Source organism: Drosophila navojoa, chromosome 2, assembly GCF_054131105.1.
Source record: "Drosophila navojoa isolate 15081-1374.11 chromosome 2, UAZ_NAV_1.0, whole genome shotgun sequence".
Lineage (NCBI taxonomy): Eukaryota > Metazoa > Arthropoda > Insecta > Diptera > Drosophilidae > Drosophila > Drosophila navojoa.
Window position 1 is genome coordinate 16,607,205 of NC_142890.1, and position 23,062 is coordinate 16,630,266.

At 43.3% G+C, this 23,062-nt stretch overlaps 2 protein-coding genes across 3 annotated transcripts; both read right to left on the reverse strand.

Moving 5' to 3' along the window:
- Positions 1-482: 482 nt before the first annotated feature.
- On the reverse strand, positions 483-3,279 carry peg (pegasus). The gene is made up of 3 exons (XM_018113565.3): positions 2,072-3,279; positions 871-1,050; positions 483-792 (listed from the first exon to the last, which is right to left on the reverse strand). Exons 1-3 carry the CDS (start codon positions 2,097-2,099, stop codon positions 758-760), a joined length of 243 nt encoding a protein of 80 aa, XP_017969054.1. The 5' UTR covers positions 2,100-3,279; the 3' UTR covers positions 483-757.
- A 164-nt stretch (positions 3,280-3,443) lies between these two features.
- Positions 3,444-22,341, reverse strand: Dhc93AB (Dynein heavy chain at 93AB). 2 transcript variants are annotated; one of them, XM_018113560.3, is made up of 27 exons: positions 21,467-22,341; positions 20,686-20,838; positions 20,334-20,545; positions 19,849-20,090; positions 19,495-19,777; positions 19,167-19,432; positions 18,587-19,038; positions 16,951-18,530; positions 16,462-16,734; positions 16,168-16,197; positions 14,060-16,048; positions 13,280-13,992; positions 12,760-13,112; positions 11,855-12,678; positions 11,429-11,790; positions 11,207-11,363; positions 9,784-11,133; positions 9,546-9,715; positions 8,990-9,487; positions 8,419-8,929; positions 8,193-8,363; positions 7,812-8,128; positions 7,338-7,752; positions 6,277-7,278; positions 6,058-6,206; positions 4,841-4,973; positions 3,444-4,685 (listed from the first exon to the last, which is right to left on the reverse strand). In XM_018113560.3, exons 1-27 carry the CDS (start codon positions 22,191-22,193, stop codon positions 4,524-4,526), a joined length of 13,494 nt encoding a protein of 4,497 aa, XP_017969049.1. In that variant the 5' UTR covers positions 22,194-22,341; the 3' UTR covers positions 3,444-4,523. The 2 variants fall into 2 exon arrangements, with proteins under 2 accessions (XP_017969049.1, XP_017969050.1); XM_018113561.2 differs by lacking the exon at positions 16,168-16,197.
- Between the last annotated feature and the right edge of the window lie 721 nt (positions 22,342-23,062).

The window sequence follows — 23,062 nt, forward strand, 5'->3', positions numbered from 1 at the left end:
AGTGTCTACTCACTGTTATATAAATAACCAATTGAGCTAATACTAATGTGCTAAGTAGGCGTAAAATGTTCGTATTTGTTTTGACTTTGGAGCCAAGTGAACAAACTCTGACGTCGAATCCATTCAGTTTTGTTCAACACGTGATGCGTAGCAACGCGTTTGAGTCTGTCTGAGTCTGTGTGAGTGTTTGGATGCGCGCGTGTATGGGTTGATGGGGATTATCAGTATATGATTTGCTAAACAAGGCAGATGATTTAATTGAATTTTCAGAGCTATAGTTCAAAACCGTTTGGCCAGAGATTAGAAGGAAATAAAAATAAAAGGCAGATGTGTTGGGGTAAAAATGAAAAAAAAAAAAATGAGATGAAGTCATCATTTATAATAGATCACGAAGTGTCGTTGTAAGCGAATCCTCCCCCGGGTAACAAGCTGTATTTACATATGTGAGTACGTGAGTTCACTGTTATTCAAGACAGATTGCATGAGTGTTTACTGTATGTATATTACTTTATTAAATATTTTAAAATTAATAATTACAAAATATATTATCATTATATATGTATTACATATTTGTAGCTTGGGATGGGGCATATGTTGGTAGTGTAAGGGGCATTAAAGGGAGGGGCGTGTTTTGTATTCTGCTGCAGCACAACTTAAAAATATCACACACAAATACCACGCAAGAACTGAAAGTTTGATGAGTTTTGTCATCGTTCTAAATCTGCGCACTGTCAAAACTGGGACTTGGCTCTAGCATCTATGGACACTCCTTGTCGCTGATCTTCTGAAAGTCTAAAGAGAAAATATAAAAATATATATATAATTCAATATAGAATTTCTAAATTTCCTCTATATAATATGCTAACTCACTTGCATTCTGTAGGCAATTCTCGGTCTTCATGATACAAACATTGCGATACGTTTTGGTGACTCCTTTGTCATCCGCCGCGCATATAAATTGATTCTCCTGCGTATCGCACTCCATGTTGCACTTCACATTCGGATCGGGCAGGCTGAGGCACTGCACCAGTGTCAGCGCGTAGAGCGTCACTATAAATAAACACAATGGCCATAATAGTTAGTTAAGCGGAACACACAATCAGCAATGAGCAAAAGAGGAACAAGAAGAAGCAATCGCTGCCTGGCAACGTGCTCTGCATGCCAATGCGATCCACCCAATATGATATCATCAATAGAAAAAACTCAATCCATCGATTCGATCGTACGCCCATTTTTTCTAGACGCCAGCCTGTCTGCCATGCCATTGGCCGGCCGGACAGTTCGACAATAATACTCAATTATTACCTGGCACAGGCAGCTCTGACTACGAAGTATTTACGTTTTGCTATTAGCACTCATTAACTAATAGGCCAACTAATCAAATAATATATTTGTTATATTATTAATAATTAAATTATATAAAAAATAAATATAAATATTTTTATTCATATTTTTGCCTTCTATAGAAAAATTTAATATTGAAGAATAATGTAAATTATATTTCCCTGCATATATTTCAGTATCAATGCGTAAATAGGTCAGTTCTGTTGTTGCTTTGGAAATTTTAAGTATTGAATTGATTGCAAAAATTAAAAAATAATCACAACTGTCACTGTATTGTAAATAAATAATATATGAATCATATACATATATAATACCAAAAGTCAGCAATAAAAATAAAATATAAAGGTAAATAAAATACAAAATACAATATTTATATACAAAATTCCTTCATTTTTTTTTCTCTATTTTTTACTTTAACGCGATTTTTCACGAAATATGTCAGATAGAATTTTAAAATTTAGAAAATTCTTGAAAATATTGCAGTTAATGATAACTGGGTAAGAGTTTAAATGTTCTTGTTGCGCAGTGTTAGGTGCCACATAAATTAAATTACAATTTCTGGGAAGCATTACATGAATTTTGTTAGATGTTCTCAACTGATTTGCGATATTATACCGGGAAATTTATAATTCACTAAGTAAAACCCATTAAATTTGAATGAGCTAATAAAAAAATTAAAAAAAAAAAAAACTTATCAAATGTATAAGCGGATGATATGAATACTTACATGCCAAGAATACTGCAAACAGCTTCATTCTGTTGTAATTTATGTAGATTGATTTATATAAATATATATATAAATAAAATATATATATATCTATATGTATATATATTTAAAATATATGTATTGTGTATATTTATTTTGCGATGTGCCTCTCAAGATGAGTTCGCTATTATCTATCACACCAGCAAAGAACTAAAAACTCGGTCGCACAATTTTATATATTTATATTTATTGAGATGCGGCGCGTGAACTTTGCGGGTTAAAATCGTGCGTGTATATATGTAGATAGAAGTATTATTTATGCGGCGCTAGATTTTTGTTTTGCACGATAACTATATACGCTTGTATATATATATGTATATATGCCGTATACTTTATAAGTATTTATGCTGGGCTATATATACTTTCTAAGAATATAGCTTGTCACTGAACTTCAGACACGTGTATATATTACTATATTCACTAATTTAATTTGTTAGTTTTGTTATTTGTTAAATACGCGACACAGTCGTTGCTATAAGTATGTGCACGCACTGATTCCGTTTACACACGTCGGCGAGGCCGCGTCCAAATGCGAACTGAAACTGAACCAAGCGCAAAGATATCCTCCAGCCAGTGGGTAAGCGAGATAGATTCACAGAGCGAGCGAACGAGAGTGATGCGGAGAGAGAGTGAGACAGGGAGAGCGAGTTAGCTCTGACACTGACTCTGGCCGTTCGACTGACGGATGAGACTGAAGCTGGATGCGGTTGCGGCTGCTGTGGCTGCTGTGGCTGCTGCGGCTGCTGCTGTTAGATACAGAGATAACTATGTGTGTACACACACACAGTCACACGTTCACGCACACACACACACGTACACAAACATACACTGAGAACCGAAAGGCACGTTCGAATTTTCAGTTTCGAGTTTGGGGTTCAATAATCAATCAAAATCAGTGACTGACTGACTAACTGATTGGCTGACTGACAGTCTGACTGTGTGACTGTGTGACTCGCTGGCTATCGGGCTGGCTATCTTGGCTTTGGCTTTGGCTTTGGGCTGGCTCGTCGTAGCGCACACGAATGATGTCCGACCACACAGTGTCTGTTAGTTTTATAGAATTTTTTTCCATGCTAAAATTGATTTACGCTCGTGTCGTCGTCTTCAGTTTTCTTTTCGTTTGCTTTGTACATTTTGCCTTTATTTTATTTTATTTCTTTACTGTGTGTGTGTGTGTGTGTGTGTTCCACCGTATTCTATGTGTGTTTGGGTTAACGTGTGTGTATGTGTGTGTACTTGCTGGTACAGCCGCTCGATCGATCGCTCGTTTGATCGCTTGATCGATAGCTCTGTAGGCGGGTCACGCGTCACATTCCCCAGCCCCCTTGGTGGCTTTTGTTTGTATATTTTTTATAATTATTTGAATTATTTATGTATTTCATGCAGTCAGTCGTCACATCTGAAATTTTGAGTTCGGCTTTTTTTTTGTTTTTGGGTATTTTTTGCTCAATTTTTTCGTTAATTGGTTCACGTTCACGTTTTGCTTGATACTGTTCGCTGGCATCGTTCAAATTTCGTCAGAAAAGAAATATTTGAAAATTGTTTTATTTTCTTTATTATATATGTATGTGCATACTTTTTTTTTGGCGACGACCACGAGTTCAGTCCACTCGTCGTCTATGAATTTCCTTTGATGCTCAAATATTTCTTTTATATTTATTTTCTTTTGCTGGCGATTTTTAAATACATATATTCATATGTACATCCATGTGTGCGTGTCTGTGCAGATCGTTATTTATGAAAGCGCGACGCATTTGATTTTTGATTTAGATTCACATTTTTGTGCGTCTGTGGAAGTTTTTTTTTCTGTCTTATCAGCTTACTTATAGACAGACGTATTTTACATATAGACCACGATTATCTCACAACTCATTCAAGACATTTAGATTATATTATTTTAAGTATTATCAAAATACTCTGACTAATGGCACAAGGTGCATGCTCTTTAAACATTAAATGTACTTTCTGGTTTTTCTTGGGATTTTTTACACATTCCGCTCGAAAGTAAACAATCAACACATTTGTTTATATATGCTCCTGCAATGCAATTCACAAGCAATTAATACATATTATTGTTTATGATGTTCACACCCATAAAATAACTTTGATACCCTGTGTAAATAATACGAGTTTGGATTTCGGGTTTTATGCTAGTGCGCCTAAGGCATTCCTACGAAGAAAGTGATTTTATTTGAGAAAAAACATGTGCTTAGAATAATGAAAAAATTTGTGAGATATCTACTAAGGTCACAAAATCTTTTTTGTCGAATTTCTACATAAGTTTTTTGCTTAAAAAGTTTCACCAGATGGAAGAATAAAATTTGATTCGCTACTCTAGTATGCTAACAATATAAGAAAAAAACTAGAAATATATTCGAATAAATTAATTGTTGTCCAATAAATTAGGTTAAACTTAAGTCTGCAGAAGCAGAGCAACGCCCGCCAGTGTCCATTTGCCTGGCTTGTCCTTGGTCTTGAGATTGAAGGTCCACACATAGGTTGGGCCACGGGTGCGTGTCTTGTAGACAGGGCATTCGTACATGTTCCTCATGTCCTGCTTGTCTTGGGTAATGGCCTGCGGGGGTGGAGAGATGCATATATGGATATTTAGAATTGGATTTATGCAAACATGCGCCGCTTTTTAGACGCCACAGATCCGTTCCAAATTCAAATAGGTATTTCTATTTCTATTTTAGAATTCGCTTTTCGGCATTTGAATTACAAACTCACCCGAATATTGATCACTGGCATTGAGGGATATAGTTCTTTGAGACGTGATTCCATAATAATGCCCTGCTGTATATCCCATCTGGCGCCTTCCATATAGATGCCATGCACACAGCAGCCGTCCCGCGGTGCCGTACTGTAATTAAATTCAGACAGAGATTTGCAATTGATATCGAATAAGCATGGATTATTCACTAAGCTCGCCAATTAGTGGGGCGCCTCTGTCTGACGCCAAATTCAAAATACGAGAATCTGGGCGCCACTTAATAAGCAATCCGTGTATCAACTATCAACAATCAAGACTCAAGAATCGACAGTCGGCAAATAGACAATTGTTAATTACACTTTATTATTAATAGCTATTTATAAATATTCTCTGTGTGTGTACTGGTGCTGTGTCTAAAATTAGCCCTCATGGCATAGCATTACATCTATTATTAGACTCAGCTTGAAGCCGTTGGCCGGATGAGCCGCTGTTTACACTATCTTCTCAGTGTAAGTATTGACACAAGTCATGTAGATTTACATAGTTACATAGTTGATACGAGGAGTAGTGCTGAGCACGTGTCGTGTTCAATAAGACGGTCTAACACGATGGGTTAGGGAACGGCTTAATGAAAACCCATAGAGATCTTAAGATGATAAAACACGGATTATAAATAGAATGGTTCCTGAGTATATTAGCACGAGCTTAGCTGAGTGCTGGTGACTCAGCCGACTCTACACAGTATTTACAAGCTAGCCAAGAGCTTAACTCAATCAAGTTTCACGACTCAGCACGACTTTACAAAATCTTAGCCAGCACGAGCTTATTGCAATCGCTCATGAGCTCCTCTCTAGCAATGATTAGAGTAAGGTATGCTTATGTGTGTGTGAGTCTGTGTCGCCTAATTGGGTTGTCAGTACTGAGCACTTAGCCGTTTTAAAGCTATCGGTCACAAACTGGTGCAGTAACCATAATACATAGACATCCCGTTCCCACCCTGATGAAGGCCTTTCCGCAGCCGGAGAAGAATTATAATTTACACGCATATATACCAATATATGTCCTATTGAGTGCCGCCGAACGGGCATCTCCAATGCAATGCCAGACAATGGTTTTAAAATCGGTCACAAGTCTACTGATATCTGTTTCGCGTAGCTGGGGGTCAGCGCCAAAGTCAATTAAAATTGCGTTTCAATAAAGTCGTGTGTGTCGCTCTTTGTCGACCGGCACTTACGTAAATTCCTCCTTCTGCTTTTTGGTCACGTCACACTGCAGGCACATCTTGTCCAGCGGCAGCTCGTTGCGTCGCGCCGTGCTCTGCATGATGGCCGTTAGCAGTGATTGGGGATTAAAGAAGCCCGCCAGCCAGACGCAGGAGGGTAGCTGCAATCGGGACACAAAACAAAAAGCATAAATATTTGCAAACTGGTTGGGTCGGGTCGGGTCGGCATACCACAAAATCGGTGGACCATGTTTCTAGCTCTCGCAGGCGCAGGCACAAATCGATAAACCAATTGTTGAGCCCCAGCAGCGAGGGATAGGCACGTTGTGTCCATATCGGCGGCACCTGGTCCAAAAATAACGAATTCTCGAGCACCTCCATGTCTGATGTGATGGTCAATTCGCCCTTTAAGCCAAGATCGAGCTCCTTCAGGCTGCGTTTCATTTCGCTGGTCAGGTAGTTCATGCGCTCGCATTCCTGGAATGCCACAATCACATAGGGCGTACGCTCCTCCACTTTGTTCATAATCTCGACCATATTAAATTCTTCAGGCAACTTCTCGATGATCTCGTCCACAATCTGTTTGACTTTGTCCTCGCGCGTTACTGTGGCACCACCGCCAGCACCTGCGTCCCGCGGCTGCATCTCGAAGACGGTGCGAAAGATGTTCTCCGCTCGGGTAGTCAGGAAGCCAACCTCTGCATTGGGATGCAGGCCATACAGGTAGGGCGACTCGGCCGGCATCATTTCATCCACATAATTGTGATAGCCCACATAATCCGTGTTGGGTGGGGCGGGAAAGGAGGGCGCCAGGAATAGCTCGCCGTCAACCAGATCCGGCTGCATATACTCCTCCAAATAGGTGATGCACAAGCGTCTGTCCCAGTCGTCAGTAATGTGACCACCATACATAATCTCACCGAATAGATAACGCAAATCCTCCCACGGTACCTTGGCATTCGCCTCCAAGTAGTTATACAGCACTGATACGCTGATATTCAAGTCGCCCACATTGAAGGGATAGATCTTGTTCCAGCCCTGGGCGCCGAATTTGCGGCGCTCAGCTACCACAGCATGGAAATAGCACAGCGAAAAGAGAATGGCCTTGAATTCGGCCTCCTTGCCAGACATCTCCAGAGTTTCTTGTGTGAAATTGTCCAGGGCCTTGTGCAGATTGGCCAACATGCCCGTTGGCGGCTCGTTGGTGATCTTTATGGAGGACTCCAAGATGCCCTGAAAAAGAAAATAATTTATTTACTCACTTCATTTAAAGCGCATCCCATCCCACTAACCTGTGGTATTATATGCGCCGATGGCGTTGAGGCAGGCTCTGCGCTCAGGAACATGCGATAGTCTGGATGTGAGCCATCGGCATAGTGTTCCAATTTCTTCTCCAGCATGGGTAGCCACTTGCGCACCAAGTGAATGTTCTGGAGTACAACCCAATGACCACTTTTGGCTGCCGTATCCATAGCTGCCTCAGCAATCGATTCCTGGCCCTGGCCCAGGGACACATTGTGAAAGTTGCCCAGGTCCATGGAGAAGCCTAGTTGCTTGCCTAAAGCTTCAACGTCTTTCAGGGGATTGACACCTGGTGAGAGTATAAAGAAGATGGGCGTGGATGGGCTAGCCTCTTCGTACGACTTGGCAAACTCCATTGCGCGATTCTCCACATACTTGGAGCCAAGTTTCTCTTCAATGAAGTCGCTGTGAAATTAAGTGAATGTCATCAAAATTCCATTTTCATTATCATAGAAAATACTTACGCTAGAGCATAGGTCATGCGATCGGGTCGCAGAGCTCTGATCATGCAGAGACGCTGCAAGGCGGTTTTATTCTTCCATTCCTGCGGAAACTTCTCCTTCTCCGGCAGCTCAGATTCCACGAGCTTTTTCCAGCGTTTCGATGATGTCTCTATGTCCCGATCCAAGTTCCGAAACTCATCTTTGGACGCTAGACTGCAAATTCCGCCCCACGATTGATTGCTCAAGAAATCCACAGGACTTGTCACATGTGGCTTTATCGGGAAGCGGAGTAGGAAGTCCAGTTCCGCGGATGAGAGCTCCTCGTTCATCAGCAGTATCTGTTCGAAAAAAAAAACGGAGAAGCTTCAATAAAGGAATCTATTGACCTTCGGCGTGGCTTACCTGAAAAGTCATTTGCGAGGCAAAGATGAGCTTGTCGCATTCAAAAAGACCACGCGAAGTATACTGAAAGACCGAATACGTAATACAATCGATCAGATTTGAAACGCGCAATGCCAAAGTTTCGCTCGGTTCAGCCTTGGCTATGGCCTTTTGGAACACTACACTAAAAGCCTGCGGGAGAGAGGATTATTAACTTCAGAATTTAATTATTTGCTGCTAAACAAACCTTCAATGAAAACTGATAGATCGGATTGATGGTGTTTAGCTCGTTGAGTATAAAGTATAAGAGACTAGCTCGGGCAGCAGCTGGCCTGTAGTATTCCCTAGCCTTATCGATTTCCTTCGACGTGATTTTAGCCTCCGCCACTTTCTCTTCAATATCCGAAGCTGTGCTTTTGGTTGTCTCCAGGTTTTCGACCAATGCGGTGTCACCTAAAATATTCTCACCCGCTGATGATAGGCGCGAGAGCAAATCATCTTCCAGCTTCTTCAGCATAATCTTAAAATCGTTCTGCTGCTTAGTCAACTCAGCTTTCAGATCTTCCAAGTCTGGACGTTCAGCCTTCACAACTTCGGCGAGCAGTTGATCCTCCAGTCCATCTCGAGTGACAGTAAAATTGATTAGTGTAGTCTGTGCTTGCATTTCTGGTTTATAGTGCGGATTAGCTAGTTTAGTGTGTAGAATTAAACGAAATGTGGAATTGTACTCGATCTCCTTGTCACCGATCTTGATAGCTCTGCAAGACAAAGGGTGTTAGAAGTATTCACTTGCATTGAATAAGCGACTCTGCACTCACTTGCCCTTCTTGATAAGATTGCGTCCGAGTAGAGAGTCCAAAACGGGATCTAGATTCTCATCGATATTCTCGATCAGCACCGTTATGCCGGTATTAATGGACTTCTCGATGATATCCAAATAGTTGCGTTGACCCAGCCGTATGACTTTTAGCTCCTCGCCATACTTCTGCTTAATCCACTTGACGCCCTGTAACTGAGGGTCAATCATGAGCGGCCAGCGATCCGAGTTAGACAATATTGTTGCATTCTCAATGGACATGCGATCACTGGGCAGACCCTCGTTTGTCCAGATGGCAATGGTCGTGTCATCGGTAAGCAGAGTCAGCGGATCAAGATTCTCAGTTGTGGGTATGGGGGGATCAATGCTCTTAAGAAAGGGTGTCCACATCTTTTGCAAGAGATCAATGCGAAAACCCTTCGTAAAACAACCGACATAGGAAATGAAGGCGGTAATGAGTAGTATATCGCCGGGTAAGGTAATGCCCTGCTTGACGAAGCTGAAATGGGTTTTTTTTAGATTGGTTGATGGAGATCTATTGTGGGAGTAATACTCACTTATTGACTGCCTCGGCCCAGCGCACGTTCTCGCTGGCCAAACCGCCGACCAGACGATTGGCCAGCGCTATAGTTGCCTGCGTGGCATCCGCCTCCTGCTGACAGCGCAGCTTATCCGCAATCGCCTTTTCAAAGTCCGCTGTCAGCTTGGCCAGCTGCTCTTCAAGACTCTGTGAAGTTGAAAATATATGATAATATTTAAGATACAATCTCTGATAAGCTTCATTTATGTACTTACCGCGACTTTGCGCTTGATGCCCGCCAACTTGTCCTGTGCAGCTGCCAGTTCAGCATTAGCTGCAGCCAAGGCCTTGCGTTTCGGCTCCACATCGCAGTATACCTCATAGAATTTAATAATATTGATGACCCAGGCGCAGAGTCCCGCTGCAGCGCCCGATTTGGAGCGGACGAATTCGGGCTCAAATTCGGGATCCTTGAGATAGGGTTGTATGGCTTTAATAATTTCCGGATGTATATTCTCCTTATCATAGTTAATCAGGGCATCCAGAAAAGCATCCACCTTGGCCATGGAAATTTTGGCCGCTTTCCAGGATCGATCCTTGGGCAGTTTGCCCCCAGGTGCCAGCAGCACCATGACGGCCGCGGTCACATTTGTCACCGCTCCCGGTGGAGAGCCAAAGCTCTTGAGTTCTGTCAGGTTGGCCTTATTGAGCGTGTTGAGCGCCTCTTGGGCGGCCAAGAGGGCGGGCTCAGCCTTGAGCAAATCTTCCTCGCAATCGCGTTGCTTTTTGCTCACTTCGTCGGCTATCAAAGCGACCTTCATTTCCTCTTCGTCGGCAACCGCTTTTTCCGTTTGAACTTTTTCCGTTTCAATGCCCACAATTTCGATCAAGGCATCCGCTGCGTCATTCTTCTCCTTGAGCTCCACCTCCTGCACGGCCAATTTGACCTTGAGATCCGCCACCTGCACTGCGGTGGAGCGCAGCTTTTCCAGTCCATTCTCCAAACGCTCAATTTTGCTCTGCAAGTCCTCGTGCTTGTGATTGAGTAGCTTCAGATAGAGATTAATCTGCTCAAGATAACTCTTGGGCGTGGTATAATTATAGCGACGTTCGTTCTGTAAATAAACCTTGGACGTCGTATTGACCGACGTGTGTACGTAGGCCATGAACTTGGCCACAGAATCGCGATGAGTCTCTGGCAGCACTTTATTTTGGGCCAGAAAGTTCATGGCGACCGAGATGAGTGCCTCCTGAGGCCATTCGTGGAACCAATTGATGGATGTTGCATTGATGATGGCAGGGAATTTTCTCGACCGAACACGCAATGTTGAACCCACTGGTGAAAAACACAGAACTATCTTCAATTGCTTGCGCACACGATCGATGAAGAATTTCCAGCAGTTTTCACGTGTATCAACCAGTCCCGCACCTTTGACCTCATTACGCACACCAGCGATTATGTTCTCGATTTCGTCATCCGGAAATAGATCTGGAATCTCGCCAGTGGCTAACAAATCGTTGATTAAGACAAGAAAATCCTCGCTAGGTATCTGGGCGTCCGTCATTAAAAACATTATGCTAACATTTTTCAGGCCAGCTTTCAAATACAAGCCGGAAAACTCGTTCTAAGTATTGCAGATATGTTAAAAACAGTTAGAAGTTGTTAGAAATCACAAAGAATATATGAATGGGACAGACCTTTAAGTCATTGACACCGTAGCCCTTCTTCAGCTGTATTTGCACAACCTCCAAGCTGGATATGAATGCTGCCAAGCGCGCTAGAGATTGTTTTCCACTGCCACCAACACCAACCAATAAAGCGCTGCCACGCGGCGATTCTAATATGCGATTGATTCTAAGCGAATCAGACAACAGTAAAATATAAACATCGTTTGGCAGATTTGTAAGCCTCGAACTTACCTGCAGACATGCATCATCGCATCCTCGAATAACACCAGATTCATGGCAGCGACTAGATCATTATACGATGACATTGCTTCCTGAAGGAGTTTGTGAAGCTCAGGCCAACCCTTGATGGGCATGTACTTAGGATCACCAATTCCTCCAGCGAAATGACAGTAAATATTCGGTTTGTCGAATATAACGGATTCGTCAATTTCTTCGAACGACTTCTTGACAATGTCATGCTGCATTTTCGTAAAGCTATCAATGTCCTTATCATCGATTAGCTTATCGGAGTACACACGCTGTGTCTCGTGTTGCCACAAACGTATAAGATCTGTTGAGCTCGTCAAGCAATCCGTCGAGCTAAATAAAAGACCCTGCCAAACAGAATAACGTGCAATCAATATAAGTGCAATCATCTAAATCCTATGGAATACTCACTTGAAAAACATTGCTGATGTCCCGAAGATTGAAGATATAGTGGGATTTTATGGCCGTGGGTAGAAACACCTGCAGGCACTTGTTGTGCAAGGCTATTGTGGCCGCCACTATATTGGGCGTCATTCGCGTCACGATCGGCATGAACTTTTGCTCGGCATTCGCAAAATGCTGCGACAATATCGCCGAGTACATGACCGTGATGGAGTCCGTGCCCGGAAAGCTAACGGCTAGCACGCAGAAGTGCCGCTGCAAACGTGGATTGATGGTGAAGCTGCCCGAGGTCGGATTCATGCAGGCCACATACTGACAGTTGTGTATATCCTTAAGGGTCAGCTTATTGCGATCGTACCAGTGTCCATAGTCGAGATGCTGTCGCATGAGCGTGTGCGGCTGCACGGTGCCGTAGCAGTCCACCTCGGGCATGTTGATGTCGTCAACAAAGTAGATCAAGGTCTTGTTGCCAGGCGGTCCGTAGTTGCGACCCGCTTTCTTCTCCAGCGGCTTCTCGAGTATCTTTTGCAACATTTCGGACGTGGTATAGAAATTGAATGGTATTGTGGTGACAGCGTAATTCTCAGAAAGCGATTGAAGCTTCTCATTGACCAGTACGGTCTTGCCGCAGCCGGCATTGCCTACTAGCATCACCGGGTGCTTCTTATCCATCAGCAAATCCAGAAAATAACGCAAGCGTATTGACTCGGAGGTATGCACGAGCACAGCTTGCAACGGCAAGTCCGAATCCAGCTCGAATTTCGTTATCTTCTCGGTCCAGGGCAAGAAAGTCTTTGTCTCGCTATCCAAAAAGTAGTCAAAAACCGTTCCACCTGCATATTGTGGATTGTGCAATTCGCATTGTTAGTTCGTCGTGTTTTCCCAGAGAAATTCCAAATGATTTTGCTACTCACCCGATGGAAACTTTACAGTTTTGAACTCATTTACCCACCATTTGCTGAACTCCACGCGATAGTCAATGGCTTGATCCTGAAACATGGCCGAACCGAATGCCCAAATGCAGGCAAAAACGAAATACAATTCGTGCCACTCTTTTGGACAGTCGGCCGGCGTGTTAGCTGGTATTAGAAAACAGTTTAGCAGATGGCACAGCATTTGTATGTGGGCCATTTCAGCGACAGGCGTGATCTTTTTAAAACGCACGCGTATCGTGTCCAATGAGGGTGGTATGTACTTATCGAATAACATGACCAAATTGGACTTTTCGGCTGGAATTTTGCGCGTTTCAACCCAACTGGTCACATAGCTGCAAAGAGATTGAAGCGAATAATTAGAAACTTATCAATTGGTATATAAAGCAATCTCATAAGCAGTTGGAGCATTCATTTAACTAATCAGTCTTCTAGATAATATATCAGTCAGCTACTCAGTCAGTTCAATATATGTTGGTATTCTAGATCTTTTGCTACTTACGGATTCCAACCCAAGTCCTGAGGATTAATATACAATATGCCAGCTCTGGAGACAGTTGCCGGTGTCGCTGTTCTCAGATTGGAGATCTCAAAGAGCAAACGCATCGAAGGTGTCAACGCAATGCGCTCATTGCTGGCCAAAGTCAACACTTTGTTATCGTCCATAACGGTATTTAAGCTCTCGATCCACATGGGATCGATATCGCCATCGAGCACAATCCATTTGGGTTGATCACCCGTTATGTTTGCCTGATCCCGCATCAGAACTGAGAACAGTCCGTCCTTCCATTCGCGCGTCGCCGGGTTGATAATGCCGAAAAGTTCATCATTGGTCACCGCTTTTGGATTCAAGTCATTGAATATGGGCTTCCGCTTGATGTTCTGATAGGTGCGCAGCAGCGTCTTCCACACTTGGGTTTTTCCGGTGCCCGCATTGCCAACAATGAATACAGAATGACGTACCTCCAACAGTTCCTCCAGTTGCACTACTTTCAGTATAAAATTATCTTCCGGTTGTAGTAGCAAATCGGAGGCAGCTTGTTTTACGGTGCGTTCAAAGTCCTGATCACGTTTGCGGGGCACATCCAAAGCGGGAAACAGATCGCTGATGAGCCCCATGAACACTGGCATATCATCTGTTATGATTTTTGGTATATTGAAGTCGCGCAAAGCGCGCATCAAAACCTCTTCTTCCGGTCGGCCAGGATCACCGCGCTGTAAGAATTATTAGAGTTTTACAATTAGCTTAAAGCTCAAATAGATGAAGAGGCAGCATATTCACCTTTAGCGATCCAGCCACTACCAACACCGACTTGATGGCACGTAGGCCCCAGTCATAGTGATCCTGCTTGGAGAGCAGTTCCTTGCAAAGCGTATAGAGCGTTATGAATTTTCGGGCTAGAACGCGTGCATCCTGAAATCCCTCGGCGACCAACATGATCTCGCAGATAAGTTCAAAATCCGGTACTACCATGGCGCAGGGGCGAAACAGTGCCTTCAGATTCTCCGGCAGCTCAGTGCGTCCGGCATAGCCCGGATTCATTGTAATAAATATGCCCACCGTTGGCACGCACGTGATAAACTCGCCCATGAAATTAAATTTCTCCTTCTTATCGCGTATGGCATCCTGGACGGACTTCACCTGGACTGCCACAACAGAGAGTACTTCCACCGTAATCCTGTTGAACTCATCGAAGCAGCCCCAGGCGCCCGTCTGGGCAAGACCCTTGTAAATATTGCCACAGGATTGGTAGTCCATCTGCTCGGAACAGTTGAATACATAGACCATGATGCCGATGGCCCGGCCCAGATCCTTGGTTGTCTCTGTTTTACCCGTGCCGGCCGGCCCGGCTGGCCCACCGCCCATCACCAAGTGTAAGCTCTGTGTAAGTGTTATGTAACAGCGATCTGTGAGCGGCGTGATGACCAGGCGTGGTGTATTGCCTAAGTATTCGTGACAATACTGGAACTCAGCATCGCAAATATTGGCAAAGCAATCCTTTTCCACATCATCGAAACGATGCCGCAACTGCGATTGCCACATAAAAGCCGAGCCTGAATCCAATTTGGCCTGAATCATCTTAGCGACCACATCTCTCGAGTGCACATCAATGGTGCATATCGTCATGATTTTCTGACGATCCCCCTTGGTCAGCTCGCCGAGCAGAAGTGTAATGAGTAAACTGAGTTGTGAGATTTGTTTCTTATAATAATCCTTGATAGCATTGTCGTAGCCCTCCTCCAAACGGCTGAACGCAATGTTCACCTCGGTGGACCACCAGATCTGTGAGCCGCACAGCGATACCTGGGCAGGATAATCGAATAACCATTGCTCACGTTGCTTTTCCTCATAAGCGACAACAGCTTCCGTGACATAATGACGCAGTGAGGCGCGCATTGCCGCTTGTATGCGATTTAGCCACACTTCAACCGGGCCACGAATGCTGGCCAACTCGTTGAACTCCACATATTCGCCATCTTTGGCATACATGCCAGAAGCTGTCTCTATCTCATTGGCCGCATCGCGGTTAAATTTGAGGCGTGCTATCGAATCGAATAGTTTTGTGAGATGCTTGGTAACCATATCGGGCTGTATGCCATTGCTAAGGACATCGAGCAAATCGGCCGATGATACAAAATAGAAACGAGGAAAAGCCAAACGTTTTGTTTCCAAATACTCTGCCAGTGCCTTTTCGCATAGCGTTAGCTCCTTTTGCAAATGCTCCAGACGTTCGATCAGGCCAGCTCGATTGGTTGATGCCACCACATTCGATGAGACGGACATCTCATCCATGAGTATACGAAATTCGGCATCGATATTATCGAAACGGTCCGAATCGACCGGCAGCTGTTTGCGTATATCTTCCGAACTCATGAAGATACTCTCAAGATGGGTCCAAGTGCGTTGCACCTCAAACCAAACGGTTATAACTTGATCGGCAATCATTAATTTGTTTTGCCAAGCTGAAACTTCTTCGAGGAAATGGGCGATGTACTTGGATGTTATTAAATTTTGTAGGCACACCTGGTTCTCCTCGAGCGTCTCTATGAGTTCTTCCGATGCCTTAAGGAGTTTACAGCCGGTGCGCGGATGCAGCTCATTGTCGAACTCCATGGCGGACCATGTTGAGTTCAAGTCCCGCAATATCTTCTCCATGGACATTTCCTTTACCGCTTTATCCACAATATTTTTCACCTCCTCCTCGCATTCGTGCAGGTTCAAGCCCAGAAGCTCGGCCAGTGTGGTCTCGTGATCCATTATGAATTTTACCTGTGAGAATACATTATCATATCTATCAGTTACTATATATTCAATGGTATACAGTGTATACATAGATGGCTGAACTACGATTACTACTTGAATTTCTGTACAACATGCATAGCACTTACGGTCACTTCCTTGGGCAAGGCGGCCAGACTCTGGAATGAAATGGTATTTACAAGAAACTGTACAGTCGAGGCGTAACTCTAGTATATATACACATGGGCCTCTTTAAAATCAAGTTAGGATTAAAAATAAGAAAGTTACTTATTTGAATTAGAAATAGATTTTCATTGCTATACAAACGGGCTGGTGCTAGCATAAAAAAAGAAATTTTCGATCAATTATTTACAGTATGCCAGATTAATCACAAGAAAACTCTGCATGAGAGGTGAGAAGAAGAAATATACTGAAAAATAGACCTTGGTGGAGTTCATCAATTGATTCCAGTGACGTTCGCGTATGGCCGGATTTTGCAACTCTCCGACAGCTCGAAGCGACGTCAGCATATTCTTGACCGTCGACTCCAGATTAATGAACGTATCCCACACACGCATCTCCTTGTCCAACAACCGTATATCCTTGGCAAACTTTTTGCACTCAATGTCCATGTTCTCCACGTCGACTTTACGCCAGGGCGTGGTCTTCCAATCCTCAATGCTGGTTTGCACTATATTCACGTAATCCCAGAGTTGCTGCGATTAATTGATATAATATATTTTTAGTTTAGTTAACAAGAGTTACGATCGATCTATAGACGTAAGTTAGGATTTATAGCTAGTTAAAAAGTTAAAAAGCTCAAAATTCCAAATGTAGCATGCAGTACATAGGGTAAACATTTAGTAGATTTAGTGGATTATATAGGAAACATGCAAAAAATTAGTTGATGAATTCAATATCGCAGTAAATACCTTGAGCATGCGCAGTTCCTTACGGCATTGCTTGAGCACCTTAAACTCCGGAATATTCACTTCAAAGAGACTGCCCGACTTTTGTATCTCGCCCATTTCGCGCTCACAGAGGTACATATCATCGTTGATCCGGTCCATTAGTAAATAGGGATTTTTACAATCGAAGCGAAAGAAGTCGTACTGCTTGAACACCTCACGGAAGAGCTGGATGTGCGCCTCGAAGAGCGTTATCTTATTCCGTATGCTAACCACCTCGGTTGCTTGGAGCGGCGACACCTGTTGCTTCACCGTTGTGGCTATCTTCTTGGTGTTTGCCCACTGCTCCGGCAATTCCTGCAGCAGCACATTCACCTCCTCGGGTATATCCATGTCGTAGTATTTCAGCAGCTGGATTGTTTCCTGCATGGGCTCGAACATTTCATCCGTATTGGCCGCACGCTCCTTCACCTGCATGAGAAAGGCCATGATGCTGACCAGACCCTCGTAGTCCTTCTCTTTCACCGTCTGCAGCAAGCCCTCGTCGGCCTTGCGTATAAAGTGACTGAGATCCATCAGGCTGGATGTCACAGTGTTTACCAGGTGCATCTTGAACATATTGCCCCACTTGCAGACGGTGTTGAGCAGCGCCTGTCGAAAGGGTCGCACATCCACTTGAAACCAGGAGCTGAACACCTGAAATGCGGGTATATCCTCGATTTCGGTGAACAGCGACTCGTAATTGTCTATCTGCTCTCGGAAAGCTTCAATTGTGGGCTGACATGGCTGTGGGGGCGGCGGTGCAGCTGGATCATTCATTTGCAGCAGCTCGATCTCGTCTGGATCCAACATCCGGCCATACTCCAAAAAGTATTCCATGCACTCCTCACGGTCATCCAGCCACAGGTACGAATAGCGCTCGAATTGACGGCAGAAGCGGGACGCCTCCTCCATGACCAAGTCGACGCCATTAAGAATCTCCCGTCGCATATCAATAATATCCTGATTCTCCTTGATCAGCTCCACATAATTGCGTTTCTCATTGGGCTTGAGCCGCTTAATCAGCGAGCCCATTTTCATAATGTCGCGCATAAGTTCAATAAGCATGTTGTTGAAGCCCATGGGGTCCTCTGGGTCTAACGAGGGCACGAACACCAAGTTCGGCTCCACCAGCTCCAGACGTGACTCAAATAGCGGTGCATAGTTGTTATCCGGATCCATATTCTCTGCCAGATAGCCCACACTCACGCCCACTGTGCGCAGAATGTTCTCGTACACAATATTATCCACAAAATCCACATAGCTTAGCCAGACGGGATCGTTTTGCTTATCCGCCATATCGAACTGTAGCATATTATCCTGGAGCAGTTTATGTATCTCTACAGAGGCTGCCTGGATTTCTGCATAGCGCTTAGCAGTGCGATCTGGTCGCTCATCGATGGAGAGTACCGAATCCTTTTTGCAATCGCGACGCTCGAACAGCGGCTGTTTGGCCCAAACCTCCATAATTTTGCGTATCTGGCGTAGATTCTCTTGGGTGTGATTCATGCGATTACGCAAAGCAGCGACCGGCTGACGTAACTTCTCCAGATAGCTCATGATATCTAAGAGGAAATCATAATTAGACTATTTATCATAGATAAATCGCTCGATTGCTCACCTTCTGAATTCCACACGAGCTGATGCACACCAATTTCAACTAGATCATCAATCATCTTAATCTCAGGCTCAATCAGCTTGAGCTCCACTGGTGAGCTGCCCTCCTGTATGCTGTTGTACCAATCGATGGTCTTCTCGAGGTTCAGTGTATACGAACGAAAGACATCACTCTTCTCTGCAAACTCAATCGCAATCTCGGGTATGCCATCAATTTTCATCTGCTGCATGTAGTGCACCTCGCGCAGTATGGAGAACAGGGTCGAACTAAAGTTGAGGATCAATGAATGACTGTGCTGATCGCGTGAAATGAGCGACTTTTTCAAATCCTCCTCAATTTGGGAAGCAAGCTGCACGGACCAATCCTCAAAGAACTGTCTCTTGCAGGCGCCTAATTTAGCCATTAAGCACTCATAGCGTTCCACAATTTCCAGAGATTTTTCAGTTTTAGTTATGCTGTGAAAGATTCGGTGCTATTATATATGGTAGGCAAATAAGCAAATTTCCTAATTGTTATTTAACATTTATCATTCTAGATCATGTTCATCTTCTTCCAGAATTGTCAAGAATTATGTGTAACTCACTCATGCTGTAGTGCCTTGAAGCTCTTGATGGGGGCGGTAATGCGGCACTCCAGCTGATAGCACCAGCGTATGAAGGCCGCCACCGAGGGACAATTGTAGTTCGGGTATAACGTATCACCGACTCGGGTTAACTCCATTTGCTTGTCATAAATATTCTCACAGACGGTCATCTCATCGTCGAGCATGCGAACTATTTCCGCATAGCGCTGTGTGAATTCCTCTTTGATTTTCGGACGATCTAACACGCTACCCACGATGCTTATAAGCTGTGTAAAGAGTACAGTATTTGAGTATTTAACAAAGGAATATGGTATAAATATATTCTCACCTTAAATATACTCTCTAGATTATGACAATCATCGAATGCCTGACAGAGTATGGCGGCCAGCTTCATGTCTAGCTCCAGAATGCGCGTTTGGAAGCCCTTAAAGTCCTCATCAAACTCATGATCATCGGGATCTAGGACATCATAGCTCTTCGATGCAAATGCCGTGAAGTATTGATTGAACTCCACATAGACATCGGTTATCCTGGTGCTTAGCTGGCGGCCACGTAGTCCACCGATTTCGACTTTCTCTAATTTCAGGAATTCAATCACAGTAAAGAAGAACCTGCAAAAATTATAAATATAATACACCATATATGTATATATACACTAAATTAAGTTTTCGATTGTAAATACCACTGAATTGTTGTCAAACGCTCGAGGAAAGCATTAAAGCGCTTGAAAACTGAATTTGGATGAAAAGTCCACAAAATCGGTGGACGCTCCTCAGGCTCCGTAAAGAAGGCAGCCAAGCGCTCCTTGTAATAGTCAAAAAGTTCCCGAAAGAACTTTAATATCTGTATAGAGAGTGTCAGGCGCTGCATGGCCTCGTCTATGTCGCTGTGAAATATAGACGAGGGATCCAAATAACGTTTAGCCTAGAATAAAAGAGGTAGCATATGATTAACTTATGAATATATACATGATAATCAATCAGTTGACTGAATTTATTTATTTAAATTTTAATTTAATCCATTCTGCAGGAAGGCAATTTGTTTTACGAACTAATTAAGTTATTGATTGCTGATTGATTGCCTTTTCAACTGTCATCGTTATCCATCAACAAAGTGAAAAACTTTCTGGCACACTGCCTGCCACTCATACTGCACATATATACATACCTGATGTATAATCAAATTGCATATCTCCTGCAAAAGTACAGTTATTTTCGCAGACTGACAATAGTAGCGTGAGTTGCCCCAAAGCGTGCATACGGTATGCATGAAAGGTATTAGCAGAGGCTTGAATTCGGCAAAATCTATTTCCTCCAGTTGATGCAGTGGACGTTTCAATGGGTTCAAATAGAGCGTTATATCCTTTGCCTCGGCAAGTGCTGCGATTGCCCAATCAAGTTCAAAACAGTTTGTTGGCATGCCAAAGGCAAAGATAGACAAATATATATATATATATATGTATATATCTAAACTCAATAGCAATGGCATGCTGTTGGGCCATTAAAACGCCTGCACTCACCCGTGACAACGTTTTTGAAGAGCGTCTGAAAGCACGGATGGTAAGCACTCGACGAGTATTCCAATATTAGGGCCATGGCTCGTATGCGCTCATTGCGCAATTGGTCATAGATAAAGGATAGATTCTTAAGACGATTGTTCCAAAATGTAAATTCTATGAGAAAGTTGAAAGGGGCGAACATAGTAATGTAATTCGATTAACTAAATTATGAATTTACTTAGCATAGTATTGTATTAGTAAAAACGTAAGGAAAATGTATTATTAATGACTACAATAAGTGAATGTTAAATAATATTGATTCTATATTTAGTAGTTGTATACGAAAAGAAAACTTCCGAAGTGTGCTTACTTTTAAAATAATAAAAATCGCATAGGTTTTAGGCTATTAACGCTTTAGGCTTTGCCGTCATCGACCTCAAGTAAGGCCTTGTAGATGGCAAGAACTATAGACGAATAGATGTCGACTGATAATAAAAAGGCCCAAAAAGTAATTGTAGTTTTGACATAAGGAAATGTTGCATGTCGCCATTCACCAAACAGATAATAAAAGCTAGTTTTGAAGACATTTTTACCCATATGACACACAGGCAGGTACAGGCTAGGCAAGCGGGTAATAAACATGCAAATTTGGCCAATGCCGGCACGTTGCTAGGATATATCAAAACAAACGTCAACTGCAAAACTTGAATTTTATCAATAAATAATAAATAAAGCTGTGCCAAAAATAACAGCAACAAAGTAATATATGCACGTGTGACTAGAGCTCGCGGCTGAGGCTCACCTGTGTGCGGCGTGGGGTTCTGGCCATTGGCAAAGGCGTTTGTTGGACTCTCCTTGATGACCTCGTGTATCTGAGTCGCCCACTTGATGACCACGCCCTCTATGGCACTCTTCAGATATAGATCGAACTGGCAATGCTGCGTTTCGGTCAGCTCCTTGGCGGCTTTAACTATTTTCTCAACGCCCACGGGCATGGCCAGTATGGTTTCACCGCTCACCTGACCCTTGACCTGATGCACGGTGCTCTTCAAGCTGTGCACATGTTTCTGCACATCTTGCGCGACCATGATGGGCCAGCTTCTGTAGTTATCCTCATTGGAGAGCAACGGCACCAGCACCTCCTCGACCAGAGCCGACAGCTGGTCGATTGTGCGTGTGGCCAGGTCGCCAAAAATGATGAAATTCCCACAATTCTCACGTGGTATGGGCTTGGCATACCGTTTGATAAAGTAGATGCCTTTGCTCTTCAGCTGCGAAAGGGGAAACGTGGTGGAGGGCACCAGCTGCGCAGCGGGCGTCAATATGATAATCAACACCACAGGTGTATTTCGATCCAGAAACTCTTTAATTATGCCCTTGTGCTCCTCCACCGTGATGACACGCGTCCACTTCTCTGGCTTCAGTTTAAGGGATTTGATGACAAACGAGCCCATCAACTCCAGACGTGGATCCGGCCCGCCGGCCGCAGCGGCAGCGGCCGCCTCGGCGCTTGTGGAGGGCTGCTCCATCGAAGGCGCACTCCAGGTATTTGTTTGCTGTTGTTAACACTGATGTTGTTGTTGTTGGTGGTTGTTGTGGCTGTGTGTGAGCGCGTATGTGTTAGTGTTTGATTGACCTTGTTACCAGTAACAACTATATAATCAATATATATCCTATCAAATCTATATACTATAAATTATGAAAAATTTTCTATGTGTAGTGGCAAAATACTTTTAAAGCCCTAAATACTTGTGTAATTTATAGATTATGTAAGTTTTCTCCATAGTAGACAACACTTTTATAACTGTTATGTAACTTAAAATTTAATACAAATATCGATTTAACTGCGTTTCTGCATTTGTAACTAATTTGTTTACAAAAATTAATCTATCTATAATCACTTTAAAGAGTTGGACTTATATTTTACTATTTTATCATAATTTTTCCATTATTTTATATATTCTGCCTTTATTTTTATTTCCGCTTTGCGACTGCTCACCTGGGCTTCCGTTAGCTGACTGAAAGGAAGTGCTTCGACGACAACGTAAGCCAGTTAGGAAAAACTGATCGTGGCAGCTCCCGGTTGCTAGGCATTTGTTTATTTTACACCTTTGCCTTTGTTGATTTCCCCTGTGCCATAACATTTGGTTGTCAGCCACGTTGCCAAGCTTACTTCCGGCCAATTGTTGCGCCGCCATTTTATGTTGCCATTGCACGCAAACGTTTTGACGTTCTGGCACTTTGCCTAATCAAGTTGGCTTTCGGCAGGTAATCGGGGAGTTGATTAGGCGCTAATTCAATTATTTATTGCCAACTTTTACCTACGTAAATGAAAATAGAAAATGTGCAATGAAGGGTTGTAAGGACTAGCGAATTATTTGAATCTATCAGATTAGAG

Bases quoted from the DNA above. Each gene is read 5' to 3' on its own strand.
- peg (XM_018113565.3), bottom strand. From the start codon at position 2,099: ATGAAGCTGTTTGCAGTATTCTTGGCAT. The intron at 1,051-2,071 runs GTAAGTATTCAT...GTTTATTTATAG, and splicing joins GTTTGCAGTATTCTTGGCAT to TGACGCTCTACGCGCTGACA. The intron at 793-870 runs GTGAGTTAGCAT...TTTTCTCTTTAG, and splicing joins GAATTGCCTACAGAATGCAA to ACTTTCAGAAGATCAGCGAC.
- Dhc93AB (XM_018113560.3), bottom strand. From the start codon at position 22,193: ATGGAGCAGCCCTCCACAAGCGCCGAGGCGGCCGCTGCCGCTGCGGCC. The intron at 20,546-20,685 runs GTGAGTGCAGGC...GGGCAATCGCAG, and splicing joins CTTCAAAAACGTTGTCACGG to CACTTGCCGAGGCAAAGGAT. The intron at 8,129-8,192 runs GTAAGCCACGCC...TTTTTCGAACAG, and splicing joins CCTCGCAAATGACTTTTCAG to ATACTGCTGATGAACGAGGA.